We start from the raw sequence: 20,659 nt of genomic DNA, 5'->3' as shown, positions 1-20,659 counted from the left end.
TTTATATTAAATCGCAATTCACTTTAAAATATTTAATGCCTATAATCTTAAAAGCATTTAAAATACTTCTTTTTAATTTTGCCTAAAACTTTCAGCTTTTTGAGCAACATTTTAACGTTAAATCCAATGCCTTGCCTTTTTACTAAAAGTGCTTTAGCAAACATGTTTTATAAATAGTCACGTGACCAGACCTTTCAGAACACAAAGACTTATAAATGATAAATTTCCTTAATTCAGTTCTACTCTATTGTGTTGTACGCAATATATCAAACTCTATTTAAACACAAAGCATAAAAAAGTAAGCCCAATTTAAATACAACTCATTCTTGCCCAGTGGCAAGCTTTAACATTAAATAAACCGACTAAATTAGCTTGCTGGCCTTATGCTGTTAAATTTTAACCATGCGCGTACTATAAACATTATGCCTATCAAGTTAACTAAAGCAAAGTATAAAATATTGCTAAACTATTTTCCCTTAAGGGCATGGGCAGAAATATAAAACTTTATCTATGGCTCATAGTGAAGCATATGATGTGCATGAAATATAGTTTGGTTCAATCAATCTGACTATAGTAATGAACGTTACTGTGAAATCTACCATACACTTTTGATGTTGTGTTACTTTAGATTTCTAAGACTACAAAAACAACATATAAACCCCTTAACCAAATTTGGTTTAAAAGTGCCTTTAACTTAGGCATAAACACGTTTATATCAAAGGCTAAAAAGTATTGCGCATCTTTTGCTTGAAGTGCTTTTAGTCCTTAGCAATTAGAACTAAAAATTGACCACAAATGTTATTGTAGTGCGGTTACACTTTTCTAAACAAATACCAGGTCATTATAATTTGTTCGTTTTTATTAATAAAATTAAAAAAAACTACAAACTACTGTAGTGGGTATCAACAAAAATTTAGAAGTTTTTCTGTACAAAATCAAGTTCAAATTAAAAATCATTACTAGAAAATTTACATTCACGATTTTAAAATCAAGTTTCAAAAATAAAAAGAACTTTAACGAAAAAATAACACCTTGTTTTAACCCCCTTTACATAGCAGTCGATTCGTCCCTCTTTTCGTCGTACCTGTACATCTTGTTGTCATGACAACCCTTCTTTTCGTCGACGGAAGAGAAGTCCGAATCGTCGAAGCTAACCTGATCCTCCATTTGAGCTAGGTCGTCACGTGACAATTTTTCCACGACTCCAGCCCCGATAGAGTCGCCAAGAACATTAACAGTCGTTCGAATACGGTCCCTAAAAAGGATTTTTTATATCTTTTATTTAAGTCTTATAATTTTTTTAATAACATTTTTTAAATGACCGGCTGCGTGGTGTAGTGGACCGGTAGCCTGGTGTAGTAGTAACAACACTTGTTACATCTCACATGAGGACGTGGGTTCAATACCCACTACCCTCATGCTGTAGCGCCCTTGAGTAAGGCGCTATAAACAGTATAAACTTCTGCTGAGCCAGCACTTGATCAGCAGCATAATTACCGGGCAATTATAGCCTCTATAATATCCCAAACTGCCACAGGCAACTCGAGACTGGGTCGAAGTAACTTATGTTACTCTATGTTTAAGTCGGGCATTCGACTTTCCCACATCGAGGATAAAGATATATACAAAAAAAATTGAACGATAAAAGGATGTAGTAATAAATGAATAAAATTGCCAAGATGTCGTAAAACTAAATAAGCCCTTTAATACAAACACAGTTAACCTTAAGGTGTTTAAACTACAAAATCCCCAGTTTTGAAGTCGTAAATTTAATTACTTGTTCCTCATTTAAGGTATTAAAAAAAACACAAAAAAAATCGCTTACAAGAGCCAGTCAATAGCCAGAATAAGGGTTATATCTTCAGTTGGAAGTCCAACAGCTGACAACACAATAATTAAAGTCACAAGCCCTGCTTGTGGCACGCCAGCTGCTCCAATACTTGCAAACGTTGCAGTGACACTAAAACACAACAAAGTTACATCAGTTGTGCAAAAACCAAATTTCGGTTTTGTATCAAACTTTACTTAATAAAAATTAAAATATTTAAAATATTATAACAACTATTTGCGTGAAGCGATATTAACTACATTGCCTGTAACATATTTTAAACTTAAAATGAGGAAGTATTTTACAATTCCACATTTGCAGAGTTACTTATTAACTTCATAAAATACGAATCCACAACAATAGATCAACCCTAACGTTTAGGGTCACCCTTTAATAAATGTTTAAGTAAATGGGCGATAAAACATTTACAATAAATGAGCATAAAAGAGCTTAAATATTTACCTAACTGTTATGATCTGACCAAAATTTAGCACAATCCCATTAGCTTGAGCAATAAAAATTGCAGCAACAGCCTCGTATAATGCAGTGCCATCCATGTTTATAGTTGCACCAATCGGCAAAACAAACCTAAATTTAAAAAGATTTTTTTTTATAATTAACAACATTTAAAATTATTTTTTTGTTTTGATAAAAAATAATTCTGACCTTGTGACACGTTTGTCTACGTGGTTGTTTTGTTCCAAACAGTCGATGGTGATCGGTAAAGTTGCTGAACTTGATGATGTAGCTAAAGCGGTTAAAAGTGCCTTGAAAAAAATTAAAATATTAAAATAAAATATTACCTAAACATAACTTTATCTATCTAAAAATATCAACATTTTGTGTTATCTAATAACATTTGCAAACCGGCAGCGTGGTGTAGTAGTAGAACACTTGTTACACCACATGAGGTCGTGGGTTCAATCCCCACTGCTGTTATGCTGTAGCGCCTTTAAGTAAGGAGCTATAAACGGTATAAACTCTGCTGAGCCAGCACTTAATCAGCAGCAAAATTTCCGGGCAATTATAATGTCTATAATATCCCAAACTGCCACAGGCAACTCGAGACTGGGTCAAAAAAGTAACTGATGTTACTCTATATTTAGGTCGCGCATTTGATCTTCCCATATCGAAGATTAAGATATATAAAAAAAAATTATACGACACACGAGACTTGAAACGTTTAATTACATATTTATCTACTCAGGATCACATGAATCTCATAAAAGCGTTGGTCTTACTTGTAAAACTCCTGATAAATACTTAAACGGGTTCTTTCTGACAACGATAAAATAAATCAGAGGTAAAACTATTCCTCCATGAATCACCAACCCAGCTATTACAGTTGCCATGTACAAACCTAACTGCTCCATTACCTAACATTTAAAATGTTAGATTAAATGATGAATATATTGTAGATATTTAAATGTTTTGTAAAATAAGTTAAAACAGAAAATTACTTTAGCTGGATCTTCCATTTTCATTATTTCCCCAGCAATTAGGAATATAATACCGATCGGTGCATACCTATACAATGATATTGTTAGCATCTTTACTTTAGCTTTTAAAATATCAGTAAGAGTTTAATTATTTTACATTAAAAATAGTGTAAAAATGTCTCAAATTATAGACTAAAATTATGCTGACCAAATAACGATGTGCACTATCTTCATTACGGCTTCGTTGAAAGCGACAAAGAAGTTGACCAAGATTTCTCCTTGCTTTCCCATTCCTCCAATGATAAGACCGAATGTGATACAAAACATAATCAACCCGAGCACGTTAATGCCTAGCTTGTAATTCCCAACCTTAAAACAGCATTAAAAATCAAGTTTAGAAAATATAAACACACTATAGTAGTAGGTAGCAAGATTGGTGCAAAAACGTTACCAAATTTTATTTTTTACTTTTTTTTTTCAAATATTAGGAAAAAGTATTTTAGTTAATGATTAGATCTTAAATGTAAAAACACTCTACTATAAAAATACATAAAAAAGCAAAGTAAGTAACCAAAGAGTTTAAACTATATAACATGTGCAAGTTAAATAAATTTCAGTACTAAATACAAACAAACAGAGCTGTTTTTTCTTTGCTTTACAACGTTGTGTAACTATTATTACAATAAAGTTATGACGCATTACTTTGTTTGTAGAAAACACTTTAAAAATTTCTTGTAAAAGTTGACTTACTAATTTATAATCAACAGTAACGTTTTGTTCAACAATTGTCGTCTGCTCGTAGCCGACTGTCGTCCCGTTCATGTATTCGACCACCATGGTTACATTTTGTTCCTGTATAATTGGCTCCCTTCGAGTTTCGTACTAAACAAAGTAAAAAAAAAAATTTTAAATTTAAAAAAATAAATTTTAAATTTTTTTTTTTTTTTGAAAATTTAAAAGATTTTTTTGAAAATTTGAAGTAGGTTTTAATATCAAAAATTTGATAAAAAATATTATTGTAATTTTTGTGTTAAGTTTAAAACTTGGACACACATTTTTTTGTATTTTATTTTAATATTACTTTTATTTAAATTTTAGTTATTAACTAACCTGTTGAAAACAGGCTTGAACTAGATTTTCAGGAAATAAATTTCTGAAAAAAAAAATTTAATTAAATTAAATTTTAAACTTGATAACTTTCGATAAATGACTAAAACAAACAATAACACTTGAACGTTTATTAAAAAACAAATTCTACGTAAACCAAAAATAAATTTACATTGTTAAGTAAATACGTTTTATTCTATATAACATGTCACATTAAACACATAAAAGTTTTGCACACAATTTTTTGTTAAATTGAATGTTTTCTGTGTACTTAGTATACTACACTTAAAATTAAATTGAAAATGTAACGTGAGTTTTGCTAAAACTGTGTAATATTTCACAATTAAAATAAAATCAAATGTTAAAAATTTAATATTTATACCTCACTAAATCTAACATTGCATCCACGGGTTCGACGACCAGTGATGACCCTGTTGAGTCTATATTTTCCTTTCCTGCTTGACCTAAAAATAATTTGATCATTTAAAATAAAAAAATTAAGTCATAAATTAAATCATACAAATTGTATGGGTCGTCAAAATTATAGGAAAATATTGGGTAGTTGAGGGTATATTGCCCTTATTTTACATACTACTATAAAATAAATATTTTTGTGTTTACGTCGCCTCGTGTAGTATTTTTTATAATTGATTTAATAATTAACGAAATACTCCGAAAAGATATCAAACAAACGATGATTAATTAATTCTAATATTCATTTCTTATCAGATATCACAAACATAAAGAACGTAGTATTTTAAAATCTACATAAATTAATTTACATTTTATTATCGGATAACATGACCAGTTAAAATTTAAAAATAAAAACGTAACAAAACAAACAAAAATCATTTTTCAAAAACACTCAAAAAAATTTAATATTTTTGATTTAAAAATTTTATTTTTTTTGTAAAAAACATTTTTTTTTAATATATACCTGGGTTGATTGTCACCACCAGCACGATACCAATAATAACAGCAATAAGTGTGGTTGTCATGTAGTAAATAATAGCTCGTGCACCCAATTTTCCTGATGCCTTTTGATCAAGAGTCGACACTCCTACAAAAACAAATATAAATCTAATATACTAAAATAAAAAAAAATTAAATAAAACAATAATAAAAAAAAATTTAATAAAAATTTAAATAACAGCATTTGTGAATTGCTAGTAAAAACAATAATTAAAAAAAAAAAAAAAAAGGGCAACGTCAAGATTCGAACCCACGACCACTGACCTGTGATCAAACTGCACACAATCAATGGCAGAATAATCATTTTTAACATTCTCAGAAGCAGATCGCCGGGAAAGGAAAAATAAGCGATGTCAAGTTGGGAGAGATTCGCCTCCCTCATCCCGATCCCGAGGACGATCCCTAAGATCACCCCTGCAAGCGTTGCTAGTAGCAACGCGTTAGTTTTCAAGAACGACTTGAAAGCGCGTTTGTTGCAGCATCCCATTGTAATTTTTAGAAGTTTGTTAGTTATTAAAATAAGTAAAAATTATTAACTATACTAGGAAAAAATTAAATAAATGATTTTTAACTTAACATTTTTTAATTTTTTAATTACCAATAGCATTTACCTGAATCATAGAAAATAGGATTTTACTTAGTAATATCGGTAAAATAGCTTTGCGAAATACTAATCTGTTATTTACTAATTTTGAGAATTTTCTAACTAAAATTTGAAATTTTTTTGTGGTCTATTCGTAACCACAAAAAAATAATTTTCTAAAAAAAATAAAACCTGTTAAATGTAAATAAATTAATCTTCCACAAAATTGATTTAATTGTCAATTATTTCTTAAGCACTTGATTATTTACGGGCGTATATTTTCTCTTCTTTTGAGACAACCTTACTTTTCCTGTTACTGAAATAAGCAATAAATCTTATGGACGATAAAAAAACTATTTTATTTAACCTGCTCTGTTACAGATTTTTTTTTTATAGTAGTACTCGTAAAATTTTAATGCTCAAAGATTTATGAGAAAAACACTCATAAAAATATTTACAGAATGACTACATTGAATCTCGTTAAATTGGTATGTATAATACTTAATATTTTTACCTTATTTTAGCTTTAATTTAATTTAAGTTATGACATAGCAAATACTAAAACTTCAAAGACATTGGGGCTTATATAGAAACTGTGACGCTGTAAAAAGTTCTTTGTGTTAATTTGATTGATGAGGAATTTTTAAGTGTCTGACAGCTACCCTTTTTGTTTCTTGTTTGTTTTTTCCTATTTAAACAACGACGGATTATCTATAATTTCAAATCCAATTTTAACTACCGCATATCTGTGAATATAGTTTGCAGAAAAAGGGTTTTTAATAAGTTATTAACTTACTGTAGAGAAAAAATATGTAAGCGTCCGCTAGTACGTTAACCCTTACTTTAAAAGTTAAATAAATTTAACTTAAATCTAACTACAGTTTACTGATTATGTACGAAAAGCAGACAGGTTTTTTTAAATTCAATTTTTCAACGATCACTATTTTGATCGGCACATCACTATTATATTTAAAAGTTTTTCTTAAACTAACATTTAATATCCTGAACTGCAGTGCAACAACAATATAGCATTCACACTGTCAAAACATATAACCTGTTTTGCATACAAGTTTATAAATTACTAATAGTAAATGCTATCTATTATTTATTGATGTTGTGTTAAAGGTTTAATATAAAAAGGTGACAGAATAAAGCGATTGGGTAATTTAGAATATAAACTTAATATGAAATGTCTTATATGCATATGTGTAACTTACGATATAATTTTAAAAAAAACATAAATTATATTTAAAACGAATAAAAACAAAAATATCAGCAATTTATATATAGCAATACTGCAGTTAAATAAAAATCTAAGTTAAATAAAAATTAAATAAAAATCAGTTAAATAAAAATAAAAAGTTAAATAAAAAATAAAAAGTTAAATAAAAAATCTAATTAAATAACTTTAATAAAAATTAAATAACTTTAAATAAAAAGTTAAATAAAAAACAGTTAAATAAAAATCTGATTTCCGTTTATAGGTATTAAAAATCAACCCTTTATCGCCATCTAGCGAATAAAAAAATAAGAGCGTAGAAGTTATTTAAAAAATTTCAAATGAACCGAAACTAGGACTGCACAGGTGTTCTTAGTCGTTAGCCTATAACAACAATATTTATTTGTGCGAAAATCAAAGCTAGTCATCCAAAACAAAAAGTTAAAATAAAAATACAAGATTTTAAAAATTATTAACAAAAAAAAATTTTTTTAAGGCAAAAAAATTTCGGTGACAGTTTTTTTTTGTAAACGCTGAAAAATATTTAATTTAACAATTGTTTATTATATTAAAAAATTTAATGCCATAGTTAAATTTAATTCACTCGTACAGTCGACTATAGTTGTCACTTTAAGCTTAGGCTTATTTAAATTCGTGTGCTTTTGTTGTTACAGCGATTAATTACGTCATAATCAGGTGTAGGTTACGCGGGGTCAAATTGTGAGCGACACAAAGATATTATTGTTGTAAGAAAATCTAACAATGACGTCATCTTTTGTTAACATTTGGCGGCTTGACTTTTAATTAAGTAATACACTGAAAAATTTAAATCCAAATTTACAAAAAAAAAAAAAATTTAAAAAAATTATAACTTTTTGAATTTCTAAATTTTTATTATGGAATTATAATATATTGTAATACAACAACAGTATACCAGTACTGAGAAATAATAAACATAATTAAATCAGTGGAAAGTTATTTAAAATATAGATGTTATATAAATTATTTGCCAGTAATACTACTATTATTTTTTTTTAAATTACATATTTTTAATTTTTAAGTATTAGCTAATATATACTAACTAATAAAAACTATTTAAGTTAATTTCATTAAAAATTAAGTATAAAAATACTACATACAGTAAAACTTAATACATTTAAAAAACAAACAGCAAAAAATAGGAAAAATTTATAGAGTATTTAAATCTAAATAATTAATTTTAGGCAATATTTTTTGCAATACCTTTTGCTCATGCAATAAAAATTAAATTTTATAGTATGATTGAATAAAAATCGACACAGTTCATTTTTTTTCGACCTTTTTTAAAGTTTGCAAGCAAGAAAATATAAAAACTTAACGACAAAATCTATTTAAATATCGACAATACTTAATCATGTATATTAGAATTTAATTTTAAAATAAATTAAAAAATATTTTTTAGGTAAGTTAATTCCCCCAAAAACTTGAAAAAAATGGCAAAGTTATTTTTGGTCTAAAGGGATAATAAAAAATAGACAAAAATGGATTTTTTAAACAGGTAAATCTGCATAACATAGTAGTGTATATAATATACTGTAAAGTTATTTGTAAATATAATAAATTAGATGGTTTGTTAGTGTTAGTATATTTGAATATATTCAAAGCTCTATAGTTTATGTTTTGAAGCAAATATGGGCAATAGATGTAATATTTAAGTGAGGTGGATTGATAAAGAGAATGTAGTAGTATATGTTAAAAATAATTTTAAAGTTTTCAATTAATTTAAAATTTTTTAAAATGTCAGGGACCTAAAAAATTAGGAACTTCAATTACTAAAGTCCTAACAATAACTATGGAAAAAACTAAAAAATTACTTTAAAAATTAAAATTAAAATGTTAAATCTAAATTAATTATTCAATTATTAAAGTTAAAAGTTAATTTTGAAAATGAAACTGACATAAAACAAAACTAAAAAAAAACAAAAATAATTATAAAAAATAAATGGCTTATTCTTCCATTACAAAAAAACTAATTTTAAATAATTATTTCCTAATAAAACAATAAAACAGTCCCGTAAATATTTAAAACCTCATTTTAAATTAAAAAACAGGCCTTAAACACAATTTTAGCCAAAAACGAAATCACCCAATTAAAAATAGTAATAAATAAAAATTTTAAATCAACTTTGGGTATTGAAAAAATACATTGCAATAATTTTTAAACCTAATATCGAATTATGATTTCTTTGTTACATATTTCTTGTCGAACGCCGATCTAGCAGAGCCATAAGCGGTCATACCCGATTGGCTGGCACATTTATTAGTCCCCGCCTATAAATTTATATACAAATATTGAATTTTTTTTTTTACTTTGTATTTAAAATATGCATATAAACAATTCATTTATTTATTAATAGCCTTACAATAGAGTTAGTTATCCATAGTAAAAGTTTATATAATAAAACTTGCTATGTTATTTACGAGCAATAAAAAAGCTTAGAATAACATAACAAGATGTCTGCAAATAAACTTTAAGTTTTAAGTATTTACTTAACCCCGGGTTCTAACTTTGCATTTAAAGCAAATAAACAATAAAAAATCAGAACTATTTACTTTTTAAATAATGCGTAAGTATATTAAAAATAATTTAACATAAAAAATAAATTTTTTACAAAAAAAATGTCACAATTTAAATCTGTGTCAATTTAAAAAGTAATTTGGTCACAATTTAAAAAAGAATTTTTTAGTTACCTGAAGACCAATAATTGTGTCCCCTGCTTTTAGTTGTTCTTCGGACCAATCTCGATTTTGTTTTTGCGGAATATGAATTCCGATATTCGTTTGCGACAAACCTTTTGATACAGCCTGCAAATATTTATGTATTTATTAAATATTCAAGTAAACAACAAATAAACACAAGACATAAAAATATATTATTAAATAGTAAAATAAAAAATATAATTTTATTATTATCAAGTTTTGCATAAATATTTTTTTTTAGTAATATTTTTTTTCAATTAGTTAACAAAATTTAAATACTAACCCAGTCAATAAGAGCAAGAAGGCAAGTTTGGACCTGTGCATAAAATATATACAAAATTTATAAGATTTCGATTTGCTTATGTTATAAAGGGAGGTAATATTACAGCAAAAAAAAAAAAATTAAAAAAAAAAAAAAAACTTTTTTAATTATTTTAATGCAACTAATTTTATTTTTATATCTATAAAAATTATGTAGATGGTTAAAATGCAAAACTAATCACTTATTTAGAGGGCTATGTACCTGAGACATGCCAGATCCATCATAGAGATCAGCAGTTGTACAAATAGAAGGTTCAGGAACACCTAGTTGGCTAATGGCCTTTAAGAATGCATCAATATTCTCCATCTATGTTTAAAGTAAAAATTGATGATTATTATTACAAAAAAATAAAGTTAACTTATTTGTTTTAAATTTACAATATTTGATTTTTGTTGTTTTTGTGTAAATGTAGTTTTAAACCACCTGACAATTTGGTCTAAATTTTAACTTATTATAATCAATTTAATAATAGTAATTAGGATTAAACGATAGTAATTTAAAATGAAACCGCGTCACTATTAACAATTATTATTTTCAGTTTAGCTAAAGAGAACTTTTTATAAATTAGTGTTTTTTTTATTACAAAAGCAACAAAGAAATTTACTTTCATTTTTAATAAAAAAAAACTGCTTTAACTAAAATCCAACCGTATAAAATGCAGATTAAAAATGAAATAATTTTAGATTTTAATATAATTTTTTGGGGTTAATTTTAAGGGACAACTATACTGGTTTCATACTTACACATCTGAAGGGGTTGAGCATTGTTTCATGAGGCATTTTATTGGCCATAACACCAGAACTTAGCTTTTTCACTAAACTGAACACAAAATTATTATTTAAATATGAAAACCACAAATAAATGCAATATCTTTAGCTGCCATAATAAAAATATGACAAAATCAACTCTGAAATAAATAGGGGAAAATTGATAACTTATGTTTAGGCTTTATATTCAGCCTTACTACATCGAGGATAAATAAACATTTCAATTTAAAAAATATATTTGATGTAACAATTTTTTTTTGTAGATATCTTTATCCTCGATGTGGAAAAGTCGAATGTGCGACTTAAACATAGAGTAACATCACTTACTCTGACCCAGTCGGGATATTATAGATTATAATTGCCTTATAATTAAGCTGCTGATTAAGTGCTAGCTCAGCAGAAGTTTATATCGTTTATAGCGCCTTACTCAAGGGTGCTACAGCATAAGGGCAGTGGGGATTAAACCCACGACCTCATGTGTGGTGTAGCAAGTGTTCTTACCACTACACCATGCTGCTGGTCTACTACACCATGCTGCCGGTGCTGGTCTACTACACCATGCTGCCGGCCTTACTACATCGAGGATAAATAGACATTACAATTTAAAAAATATATTTGATGTAACAAATAAGTACTTATACTCACTAGCATAATATTCTGCCATCTTTAAGCCAGGTTTGAAAATCTAATTGGTCAACAATTTGACAGCCAGATGTTTCAGCAATCCAATTTCTTAAATCAACTTCCAAATTGTAATCATATTTTGCAGCCATCTACAACAAAGAAATAAAATTATTATTTTTGTGGTGTACAAATTTATTCTCAATATTAAAAGTCGATTTTAGAACCCTGTAAGTTATTTATTCAGATAACATATACACTGGTAAACATAAAATGTTAAATTTAATCTTAAATAAAACATTTGCAATTTTAATTACAAATGACATCGCAAATTGTGATTTATTATTTATTTATCTTAAATTTTTAAACTAATTTTTACCGGTAATATTATTTACCTTATTTTTCACCTCTCTGCTCAACCCATAGCTTGGTCCTTGGTTTGCCATTTTTCTATTTATTAGCTTTTTTGTGCCTTGAAAAGCTTGGAAAAACTTTAGATGCTTTACTACTGTTTCACTATAATTCGCTATAGCGAGTTTACTCAGAGGCATCAATCTTTTGTTGCTTTTTTCTTTTTTGAACTTTTATATTTGTCCTCCGTTGAAAATATATTTCAGCTACATTTCAAATAATTACCGAAATAAAACTTTTATTTTGTCAAGCAGTTATTAACAAAAAAAGTCAATTTTTTTTGCAATTTAGGTACAAAACAAAACGTTTTGCAAGGTACATTTTTAAGTAAAACATGCAAAAAAATAACCTTGAGGCATGTAAAATAAATAGAAAAAGGCTGAACTTACAGATGTTAATATAAATAACCAATGGAAATTTGTGGATCTATTTTTTATATTGTTTAAATTTAAGAAAAGTTAAGACACCTTTTTAATTTGTACCTCTCCAGTAATTTTTTACTTAATGATTATTTTAGAGACAAAGTCGTCCAAAAAAAACGCTTACTTCAAATTTAACTTAAAATGAAAATGCTAAAATATTATGTTTGCGCAATATTGCTAAGCATATTGCTGAAACATCATTTTGTTGAAGGTTCTGAGGACCAATGTGCAGAATCAATTTTTCATAAAGCCGAACCTGGATCCGAAGAAGATCTAACAGGACCGGTTAATAAATTAACATGTTTTTTTTTTAATTTACGATGTAAAAATTATAAATTATATAACCTAAAAAACAGTTAGACCTAACTTTAAACGGTTGGTTTTTATTTATGTTTATTATTTTTAGTGCTCAATTTTCAAGAGCAGATCTTGTTGCACAGCTGCTTTGGCAGAGTCGACTTACGTGCATGGAGATAACAGCACATTCTTTAGTTTTGAACATTGCAAAACTAAACCAGCAATATCTGATAAATGCATTGCACAATTTTAAGCAAACTTTTGTTTTTACGCCTGTTCACCTAACCAAGGTCCTTGGTTGGTGGAGGTAAGTAAAATTACAAAGTCAACCACTAACATAAAATTGTCTATGCTTGAGCAATAATTGCTGCAATTCTGCAAAAAAAACTTAATCTTTTTACATTTAATGCGATTACAAATAAGTAGAATGCTATGTGTGACTATCCCGTAATATCCTATTACACTGAACAAATATAAACAAAATAGAAACAGCTATACATTAATCTTTTAATCTTTCATGTATTTTCAAAAACATAACCAAACAGTGTATATATATTAAAATTGCTAAATAATATCTATTGGATGTATGTCTAGCCATTTCAATAAGTTTTTTGTTTTTGTTTTAAGAGTTTTTTTATAATTTAGATCGATCACCCTGTAAAGAAAACCGGGTTTATAAATGTACCGCTCTGTAACTCGACATGTTTAACTTGGTTTAATGCTTGTGCTGATGATTATACTTGTGCTACGAAATGGGGGGTGAAAGGCTTTGACTTTTCGTCAGGCAAGAAATATTACACAATTTTGCTTTTTAAAATGCAATACTTCTTTTTTCATTAAACACAGGACCCTACGTTTTGTGAAATAGTTTATATATTTACGTTATTTAAAATTAAACGGTTGCTTCTGATCTTAAGTAACACTCACAAGCAAATATTACAAAAAAAAGTTTTGCACAATCAAAAAAAAAATATTGCTTTTTATGTTAAAATATTTTTAAAGGAATAAACGTTTGTAGAGAAGGAAGTGAATGTGGAAAGATCGGTGATCTATTTACAGATTACATTGACTTCTGTGAACATCTTTACGATGACTTTATTGTAACTAGTGATGATCAACCTTGTGTTGTGTTTCAGTTTGAAGGCGAAAATCCAAATAAGGAAGTCAGTAAAACTCATTCTAGCACATAAAGTATTACTACTTACTTTTTAATATACCTATTGCTTTATAGGTGGCAGAATATTACAGACTTCTAAAAGAAGTGGAAAATGACTCTGAATAACCTGTAATTGTTATTTGATGTGAGCAACTAATAACAAAGCGCTTACAAAAAATGTATAAATATTTACTTTTACGCTTAAACTTTGAAAGAATTGCTAAGATACGTTGATGGGTTTCATTTAATAAAAGTTCACTAAGTTTAAAAATAATTGTGATAGATCAATAAAGAAATAATTTTAAAGTGAAAAGCTTTTGTCCTTTTTTTTAAATTAAGATTTACTAGCCATACATTTTAAAATTTTACCAAAAAAATTCTATTTTGGTAAAGTTTTATTTAAAACAACAAAAACTATTTAAATTTAAATAAAAAAATTAAATATCTAGAACTATACACGAAATTGAATACAAAACAACTCGTGTTGTAAATTACGTTTTGAAAAAAAATCACGTATAATATAAGCCTCAAGGCATAATATTAATTAAAAAAAGGTTTAACCTACAGAAGTTTATATAAATTGCAAAGTATATTTCATTTTTAATACCGTATAATTTTTAGAATTGTTAGGAATTGATTAACGAAAACGTCCACTACAAAATTAAAATAGACATAAAGATGATAAAATACTGTATATGTGCAATATTGCTAAGCATATTGCTGAAACGACATTTTGTTAAAGCTTTTGAAGACAAATGTGCTGATTCGATTTTTCATAAAACAGAGCCAGGACCTGAAGAAGATTTAACAGGAGCGGTGATTAAAAAAACCTGTTTCTTTAAATATTTGTATAGGGTTCAAAAATTATAATTCATAAAAGCTCAAAAAAAAAACTGTTTTTCAAGTTTAATTTTGAATAGTTAAAAGTAGGAATTTATCGATGTTTAATATTTCTAGTGCTCAATTTTTAAGAACCAATCTTGTTGCACAACTGCTTTGGCAGAATCAACTTACGTGCATGGGGATAACAGCACATTCTTTAACTTTAATCATTGTGCTTCCAAACCAGCAATATCTGATCAATGCATTGCACAATTTCAGGCAAACTTTTGTTTTTTTGTGTGTTCACCTAACCAAGGTCCTTGGTTAGTAAAGGTAAGAATATTACATTTTTAAAAGAATGAGAATATATATTTATTTGTTTAATTGCAGCAATCCTGCAAAAAACTTAATCTTTTTACACGCGATTACAAACTAAGTTAAACTTTTTGCGTGACTATCCTTCAATATCCTATCTTAACAAATATTAACAAAACAGAGTTAATACAGCTACTTTAAGTTTTTAAATCATGCATGTATTTTTTCCATAACCAAACAACCATTTCAAAATAGTAAAAATAATACATACTTTCGTTTAAATTTTTACCCAACTATTTCAGAAGTTGTTTGTTACAGTTTTTATTCACTTTTTTGCAATTTAGATCGATCACAACCCAGTAAAAAACACCGGGTATAAAAATTTGCCGCTTTGTAATTCAACATGTTTAAGTTGGTTTAATGCCTGTGCTGATGATTATACTTGTGCTAGAAATTGGGCGACAGATTTTGACTTTTCCACAGGCAAAAAACCTTAATTCATTTTTCAATGTAAAACCTTATCTATGAATTTTATTAAACGAAGGACCCTACGTTTTGTGAAATCCTTTATTTACTAACTTAATTTTTAACGCTTGCGTTTGCAAATATTTAAAGGAATAAACGTCTGTAGAGAAGAAAGTGAATGCCAAAAGATTGGTGATCTATTCACAGATTACATTGATTTCTGTGAACATCTTTACGATGACTTTATTGTAACAAGTGATGATCAACCTTGCGTCGTGTTTCAGTTTGAAGGAGAGAATCCAAATAAAGAAGTAAGTAAAACGCAACTGCAGTACAAAAAAAAACTTTAAAGTCTGAATATAATGCAATTCTTAAATAACAAAGTTTCTTTTAAATTAAACCCTTTTTTTATTTTAAGTATTTTTTAGAGATTTTTATATTTACTGCTTAATTTTTGATGTACACATTGCTTTATAGGTGGCAGAGTATTACAGACTTATAAAAGAGATGGGAAACGAAGATGATTAGCTTTTAGTTGACATCGCATGTGTGCAATTGATATCAAATAACTAACAATAGTTTGGTGACTTTTAATAATTTGCTTTAACGTTTAACCCCTTTTAACTTTATAATAATGCTACGTTAATTGTATTTAATAAAAGTTCACAAATTTAAGAAATATTTGTGTTGTAAATGTTTTAGAAAAAAAATCAAGTAATATCTAAAAAATGTAAAATTTATAATAAATATTAAATGATAAACATTGTCTAAAGATAAGAATATTACCTTTGTAAATGCATAAAATATTTAATACGCCCTAAGGCAATCAAATTAAATTAAAAAAAGTTAAACTTTAAAATGTGTATTACAAAATTGCGTCTATAGAGATAGAGGTTTTTTTAAGTATGTTTGTTATATCCTATTAGTTTTTTAACCCATATTAGAATCTTTAAAAAGGATTTCAATAGATGTGTTGAAAAAACAATAAAATGAAAGTGTTTGGCTTAACTGCAATCTTAGTTTGCGTATTGCTAAAAAAATCTGTTGGAAGCTATTCAGAAGAATGTGCAATTTCAAAATTTCACAAAACGGAGCCTGGGCCAGAAATAAATCTAACAGGAACGGTAAGTTTAAAATTATATTTCGAATATTTGCACAAAGATTTTCTTCTACAGTACATATGCAAGCCTTTCAATTTATTTTTGTTATTGTAGTGCTCAGTATACAAAAACCTATCGTGTTGTGACACTGCTTTAATAGAATCATCATATATTGATGGAAATGACAGCAATTTTTTTAACTTTGACCATTGCAGTTCGAGCAAACCATCATCCTTATCAAGGCCCGTGGTTGAAAGAGGTTGGTCAAGTTATTGTTAAAAGTACATTTTTCTAATAAAAGGCATTTTAATAATATTGCTACAATAAAAATCACTTTTTTGCCAATGAAATTGCGATTATGGCCTTAGGACATATTTTAAGCTATGGCCTGTTTGCAATCCCCACAACAAGTAACATGAACCAAGCCTTTTTAATCTTCACGTTTTTGTTATAACATTTTTAATTTAGCCTATTTGTACTAACCAAAAGAACAACTTAAACATGTAAAAAATGTTAAAATATGTATTTTTATTATGTTTTTTTTTTGTAAGAGAAATGATGATCGAAGAAAAACTTCAATTAAAAATGTACCGCTCTGTAATTCGACATGTTTAAGTTGGTTTAATGCTTGTGCTGATGATTATACTTGTGCGACAAACTGGGCAACAGACTTTGACTATTCCACAGGTACAGCAAAATGTTTCAGTATAGGATTTTTAGCGTGATAAAACTCTATCTAAACTTACATTTGACAAAAATTTTGGACTCTGTTTTTTACAATTTTAAACATTTTTACAGGAATAAACGTATGCAAAGAAGGAAGTGAATGCCAAAAGATTGGTGAGTGATGATCAACCTTGCGTCGTGTTTCAGTTTGAAGGCAAAAATCCAAATAAAGAAGTAAGTAAAACATCATGTATTAGGTCCATTAAACTTAAAAAAATCAAAAATATGTGTTGTTTTTCAAATAAAATATACTGAGAAACAGTTACCTTAGGTAGTAAAATACTAAAAAAACTGATCTTTTTCGCTAGGTAGCGCGATATTACGCACAACTTCTGAAAGAAGAAGATGTAAATATGGAAGAATAGCTATTATGTGATAGTGTGTATATTGTAAACAGATTAAAATTGTATATAACATGTGCATGAAAATACAAGTGCGAGTAATGGCGTACCGGCGTGGGTGCTTATTTAATACCACTTTTTAATCCTAGCTTTTGAAAAGTTAAAAAAATCTGCCTGAAATATATATAATCTTAACACACAAAGTTGATTAATGTTTTGTTTATATTTTTTAAATTTACACAGCTTTATTACCAGTACAAAGCTTAGCTTATATTTTTATTATATGAATTTAATAACACAAAGTACGTTTTTTATTTTTTATTTTAGAAGTTCTTTAAAAAAGCGAGCTTAAAATGATTTATAAGTATCGAAACGCGTTCAGGTAACCGATGATAATATTTATTTTTAAATTATGGATTAAGTCTAACAAATTCCCAATTTGATTCAGAATTTTTATCAAATCGTATTCTTTCTTCTAATTCTGCTGGAAACTCATCGAGAAATTCAATCGTTTGCGGAACAATTCGAATAGATTTTATAAAATCTGGCTTTGGAATATCTTCAACACCTTTATACTTCTCTTGAAGCCCCTCGTGTTCTTTTTGTAGCTTTTTGTATTCCATCTCAGTTATAACTTCGCCTATCTTGACCGAACTCTGGGCGTTTAATTTCTCTTTGGTCATCCACGAATAGTATGCCGAGTTTTCAACTGAAGGTATTTCTTTAGCTACACCTTCAACTCTTACTGTGCGCATAGTCATTGGCCACATGACAGTAAAAGCTACATTTGAATCCTTTTCTATTTCTTTAAATTTTGCTGAATTTTTGTAAGTATCAAAGCAAAACCCTGACTCGTTAACATTGCCTAAAGCGACAACCCTTACTCTTGGTTTCCCGTTAGACAACGTAGCAAGCGAAACAGTTTTAGCAAATATGTTTTGTTTTAGCTCCAATTCAACCCATTCTTGAAAACGCAAAATTGGGTCGACTAAGCTTAATTCTTTGTCACTAAAATGCCGTTTAAAGCTAACGTCAAGATTTAAATTTAAAGGCATTATGTTTTAAGTTGCTTAAACATTATTACACACACATACAAACGCCTAAAGGCTTATATATATTTTGATTAGAGAAAGACCGGAAAGAAATGCTTCAAACATGTCACGCTTAATTATGCTACGCTTTTAACCAAGTGAAATATAACAGACTATATTGCAGTTATAGAAATTTAAGGAATAAACTTAGTCGTTGAGAACAAGTATTAGCTGTTGTGTAGCAAAATTTAGTGCCAAGTTATTTTGAAAGTTCTAAAAAAACTGTTTTTGCGATTCCCTTGCATATACTTGCTTTATTCAGTAGATTACTTTGTGCTGAATAGGCTTAACCCAACCTTCGCAATGCAAAAAAAACAAATTTACTAAGTTTAAGATTCAATATGGTCGCAACACAGCAATTTTTTTAATTTGGAGAATAAATTTTACAATTTGTTCATATTTTACTATTGTAAACAACTTTTCAACCAGTACATAGTTAATTGAACATGTAGATTTTTTCGTATTTTTTATTTAAAAGTTTATTTTAAAAAATCTGACTAAAAACTAAGAACACTAATTTGTTAAAATATGCACCCCTATATATATCTGATATAAAAATTCAATGTGATTTTATGGGTTCAGTCTAACAAATTCCCATTTTGATTCAGAATTTTTATCAAATCGTATTCTTTCTTCTAAATCTGTTGGAAACTCATCGAGAAATTCGATTGTTTGAGGAACAATTCGAAAAGATTTTATAAAATCTGGCTTTGGAATATCTTCAACTCCTGCATACTTCTCTCTAAGTACCTCGTGTTCTTTTTGTAACTTTTTGTAGTCCATCTCGGTTATAACATTTCCTATTTTGACCGAACTCTGGGCGTTTAATCTCTCTTTGGTCATCCACGTATAGTAAGCAGAATTTTTAACTGAAGGAATTACTTCTGCGATGCCTTCAACTCTTACTGTGCGCATAGTCATTGGCCACATAACAGTAAAAGCCACGTTAGGATCTTTTTCTATTTCTTTAAACTTCATCGAGTTTTTGTAGGTATCAAAGCAAAATCCTGACTCGTCATCATTGCCTAAAGCGACAACCCTTACTCTTGGTTTCCCGTTAGACAACGTAGCGAGGGAGACAGTTTTAGCAAATATGTTTTGCTTTAGCTCTAATCCAACCCATTCTTGAAAGCGCAAAATCGGGTTGACTAAGCTTAGTTCTTCGTCACTAAAATGCCTTTTAAAGCTAACGTCTAGATTTAAATTTAATGGCATTATGCCTTTGATTGCTTACAAACGTCACACATACATACAAATGCTTCAAAAAATTCAAATGTATATTGTTTAGCAAAAAAAAAACAAAGCCAAAAGAAAGGCTTTAAACAAGTCACGATTGATCAAGTTACGCTTTGAACAAAGGGAAATCAACATTAGGTACCAACTCAACCTCCGCAGACAAGTGCAACATGATACTTGGCAGTAAACAAAGAGAAAAAGAATAAACTTAAGTTTTTGTAAACATTTGCGAAACGGTATAAGCTGTCGTGTCTTAATATTTTATAAGAAGTTCACTTTGAATGCGATAAACAATTTTCGTTTATCCCGAGAACCTTACATATTTTAGTACTTGTGGTATTTAGTAGATATTTTTGTTCTAAATAGGCCCTACCAAGTCTTAGCGCCTGCCAACAAAAATTACTGTACCACAACCTAAAATATTTGGACCACAACCTAAAATTTTGTGAAAAACTGATTTTCCTAACTCTAAAATAAACTTTATAATTTTGTTTTATTTTGTCTTTCTAACAATAAATTAAATTCTTTCTTTTCTGCATCTGTCTTGTTCTGCAACTTCGCTCCCTTGATCACAAACAAAGATCTGAACAACATAAACAGAAACCAATTATAATCTGTTTTGCAAAATAAATAAAAACTTTCTTGTGCTTTTTTAATTTAAGGTTTTTAAGCAAATTTAC

The 20,659-nt window shown here is 28.1% G+C and overlaps 6 protein-coding genes across 6 annotated transcripts; 2 read left to right on the top strand and 4 right to left on the bottom strand.

Moving 5' to 3' along the window:
• Window positions 1-1,047: 1,047 nt before the first annotated feature.
• Window positions 1,048-5,833, bottom strand: LOC145745977 (excitatory amino acid transporter 3-like). The gene is made up of 12 exons (XM_082564158.1): window positions 5,611-5,833; window positions 5,312-5,434; window positions 4,757-4,838; window positions 4,378-4,420; window positions 4,018-4,149; window positions 3,476-3,636; window positions 3,289-3,355; window positions 3,070-3,204; window positions 2,495-2,595; window positions 2,291-2,416; window positions 1,826-1,960; window positions 1,048-1,255 (listed from the first exon to the last, which is right to left on the bottom strand). Exons 1-12 carry the CDS (start codon window positions 5,831-5,833, stop codon window positions 1,048-1,050), a joined length of 1,536 nt encoding a protein of 511 aa, XP_082420284.1.
• Window positions 5,834-8,184: 2,351 nt separating this feature from the next.
• Window positions 8,185-12,118, bottom strand: LOC145745576 (calponin-3-like). Its single transcript, XM_082563691.1, has 7 exons — window positions 11,993-12,118; window positions 11,622-11,749; window positions 10,953-11,028; window positions 10,411-10,515; window positions 10,171-10,203; window positions 9,879-9,992; window positions 8,185-9,458 (listed from the first exon to the last, which is right to left on the bottom strand). The coding sequence occupies exons 1-7, from the start codon at window positions 12,041-12,043 to the stop codon at window positions 9,363-9,365; spliced, it is 603 nt and encodes a 200-aa protein (XP_082419817.1). The 5' UTR covers window positions 12,044-12,118; the 3' UTR covers window positions 8,185-9,362.
• Window positions 12,119-12,577: 459 nt separating this feature from the next.
• LOC145745976 (folate receptor gamma-like) lies at window positions 12,578-14,009 on the top strand. Its single transcript, XM_082564157.1, has 4 exons — window positions 12,578-12,715; window positions 13,373-13,511; window positions 13,730-13,890; window positions 13,959-14,009. The coding sequence occupies exons 1-4, from the start codon at window positions 12,578-12,580 to the stop codon at window positions 14,007-14,009; spliced, it is 489 nt and encodes a 162-aa protein (XP_082420283.1).
• A 496-nt stretch (window positions 14,010-14,505) lies between these two features.
• Window positions 14,506-16,155, top strand: LOC145745840 (folate receptor beta-like). The gene is made up of 5 exons (XM_082564010.1): window positions 14,506-14,699; window positions 14,841-15,038; window positions 15,365-15,503; window positions 15,636-15,796; window positions 15,963-16,155. The coding sequence occupies exons 1-5, from the start codon at window positions 14,562-14,564 to the stop codon at window positions 16,011-16,013; spliced, it is 687 nt and encodes a 228-aa protein (XP_082420136.1). The 5' UTR covers window positions 14,506-14,561; the 3' UTR covers window positions 16,014-16,155.
• A 1,907-nt stretch (window positions 16,156-18,062) lies between these two features.
• On the bottom strand, window positions 18,063-18,707 carry LOC145745975 (pyridoxine/pyridoxamine 5'-phosphate oxidase-like). Its single transcript, XM_082564156.1, has one exon. The coding sequence runs from the start codon at window positions 18,705-18,707 to the stop codon at window positions 18,063-18,065; it is 645 nt and encodes a 214-aa protein (XP_082420282.1).
• Window positions 18,708-19,305: 598 nt separating this feature from the next.
• Window positions 19,306-20,528, bottom strand: LOC145745517 (pyridoxine/pyridoxamine 5'-phosphate oxidase-like). The gene has a single exon (XM_082563615.1). It carries the CDS (start codon window positions 19,956-19,958, stop codon window positions 19,314-19,316), a length of 645 nt encoding a protein of 214 aa, XP_082419741.1. The 5' UTR covers window positions 19,959-20,528; the 3' UTR covers window positions 19,306-19,313.
• Window positions 20,529-20,659: the final 131 nt, after the last annotated feature.

The sequence above is a fragment of the Corella eumyota genome, chromosome 3 (assembly GCF_963082875.1).
Source record: "Corella eumyota chromosome 3, kaCorEumy4.1, whole genome shotgun sequence".
Lineage (NCBI taxonomy): Eukaryota > Metazoa > Chordata > Ascidiacea > Phlebobranchia > Corellidae > Corella > Corella eumyota.
Note: the sequence above shows the minus strand (reverse complement) of the source record. Positions and strands in the feature narration are given on the sequence as shown.

Coding starts and splice junctions, on each gene's coding strand:
- LOC145745977 (XM_082564158.1), bottom strand. CDS start 5,833: ATGGGATGCTGCAACAAACGCGCTTTCAAGTCGTTCTTGAAAACTAAC. Junction 4,150..4,377: donor TTCAAGCCTGTTTTCAACAG/GTTAGTTAATAA, acceptor TACTTTGTTTAG/TACGAAACTCGAAGGGAGCC. Junction 1,256..1,825: donor CTGGCTATTGACTGGCTCTT/GTAAGCGATTTT, acceptor AATCCTTTTTAG/GGACCGTATTCGAACGACTG.
- LOC145745517 (XM_082563615.1), bottom strand. CDS start 19,958: ATGCCATTAAATTTAAATCTAGACGTTAGCTTTAAAAGGCATTTTAGT.
- LOC145745576 (XM_082563691.1), bottom strand. CDS start 12,043: ATGGCAAACCAAGGACCAAGCTATGGGTTGAGCAGAGAGGTGAAAAAT. Junction 10,516..10,952: donor TGCTCAACCCCTTCAGATGT/GTAAGTATGAAA, acceptor CTTTAAACATAG/ATGGAGAATATTGATGCATT. Junction 9,993..10,170: donor TTCTTGCTCTTATTGACTGG/GTTAGTATTTAA, acceptor AAATATTTGCAG/GCTGTATCAAAAGGTTTGTC.
- LOC145745840 (XM_082564010.1), top strand. CDS start 14,562: ATGATAAAATACTGTATATGTGCAATATTGCTAAGCATATTGCTGAAA. Junction 15,504..15,635: donor AGATTTTGACTTTTCCACAG/GCAAAAAACCTT, acceptor AAATATTTAAAG/GAATAAACGTCTGTAGAGAA. Junction 15,797..15,962: donor GAGAGAATCCAAATAAAGAA/GTAAGTAAAACG, acceptor ATTGCTTTATAG/GTGGCAGAGTATTACAGACT.
- LOC145745975 (XM_082564156.1), bottom strand. CDS start 18,707: ATGCCTTTAAATTTAAATCTTGACGTTAGCTTTAAACGGCATTTTAGT.
- LOC145745976 (XM_082564157.1), top strand. CDS start 12,578: ATGCTAAAATATTATGTTTGCGCAATATTGCTAAGCATATTGCTGAAA. Junction 13,512..13,729: donor AGGCTTTGACTTTTCGTCAG/GCAAGAAATATT, acceptor ATATTTTTAAAG/GAATAAACGTTTGTAGAGAA. Junction 13,891..13,958: donor GCGAAAATCCAAATAAGGAA/GTCAGTAAAACT, acceptor ATTGCTTTATAG/GTGGCAGAATATTACAGACT.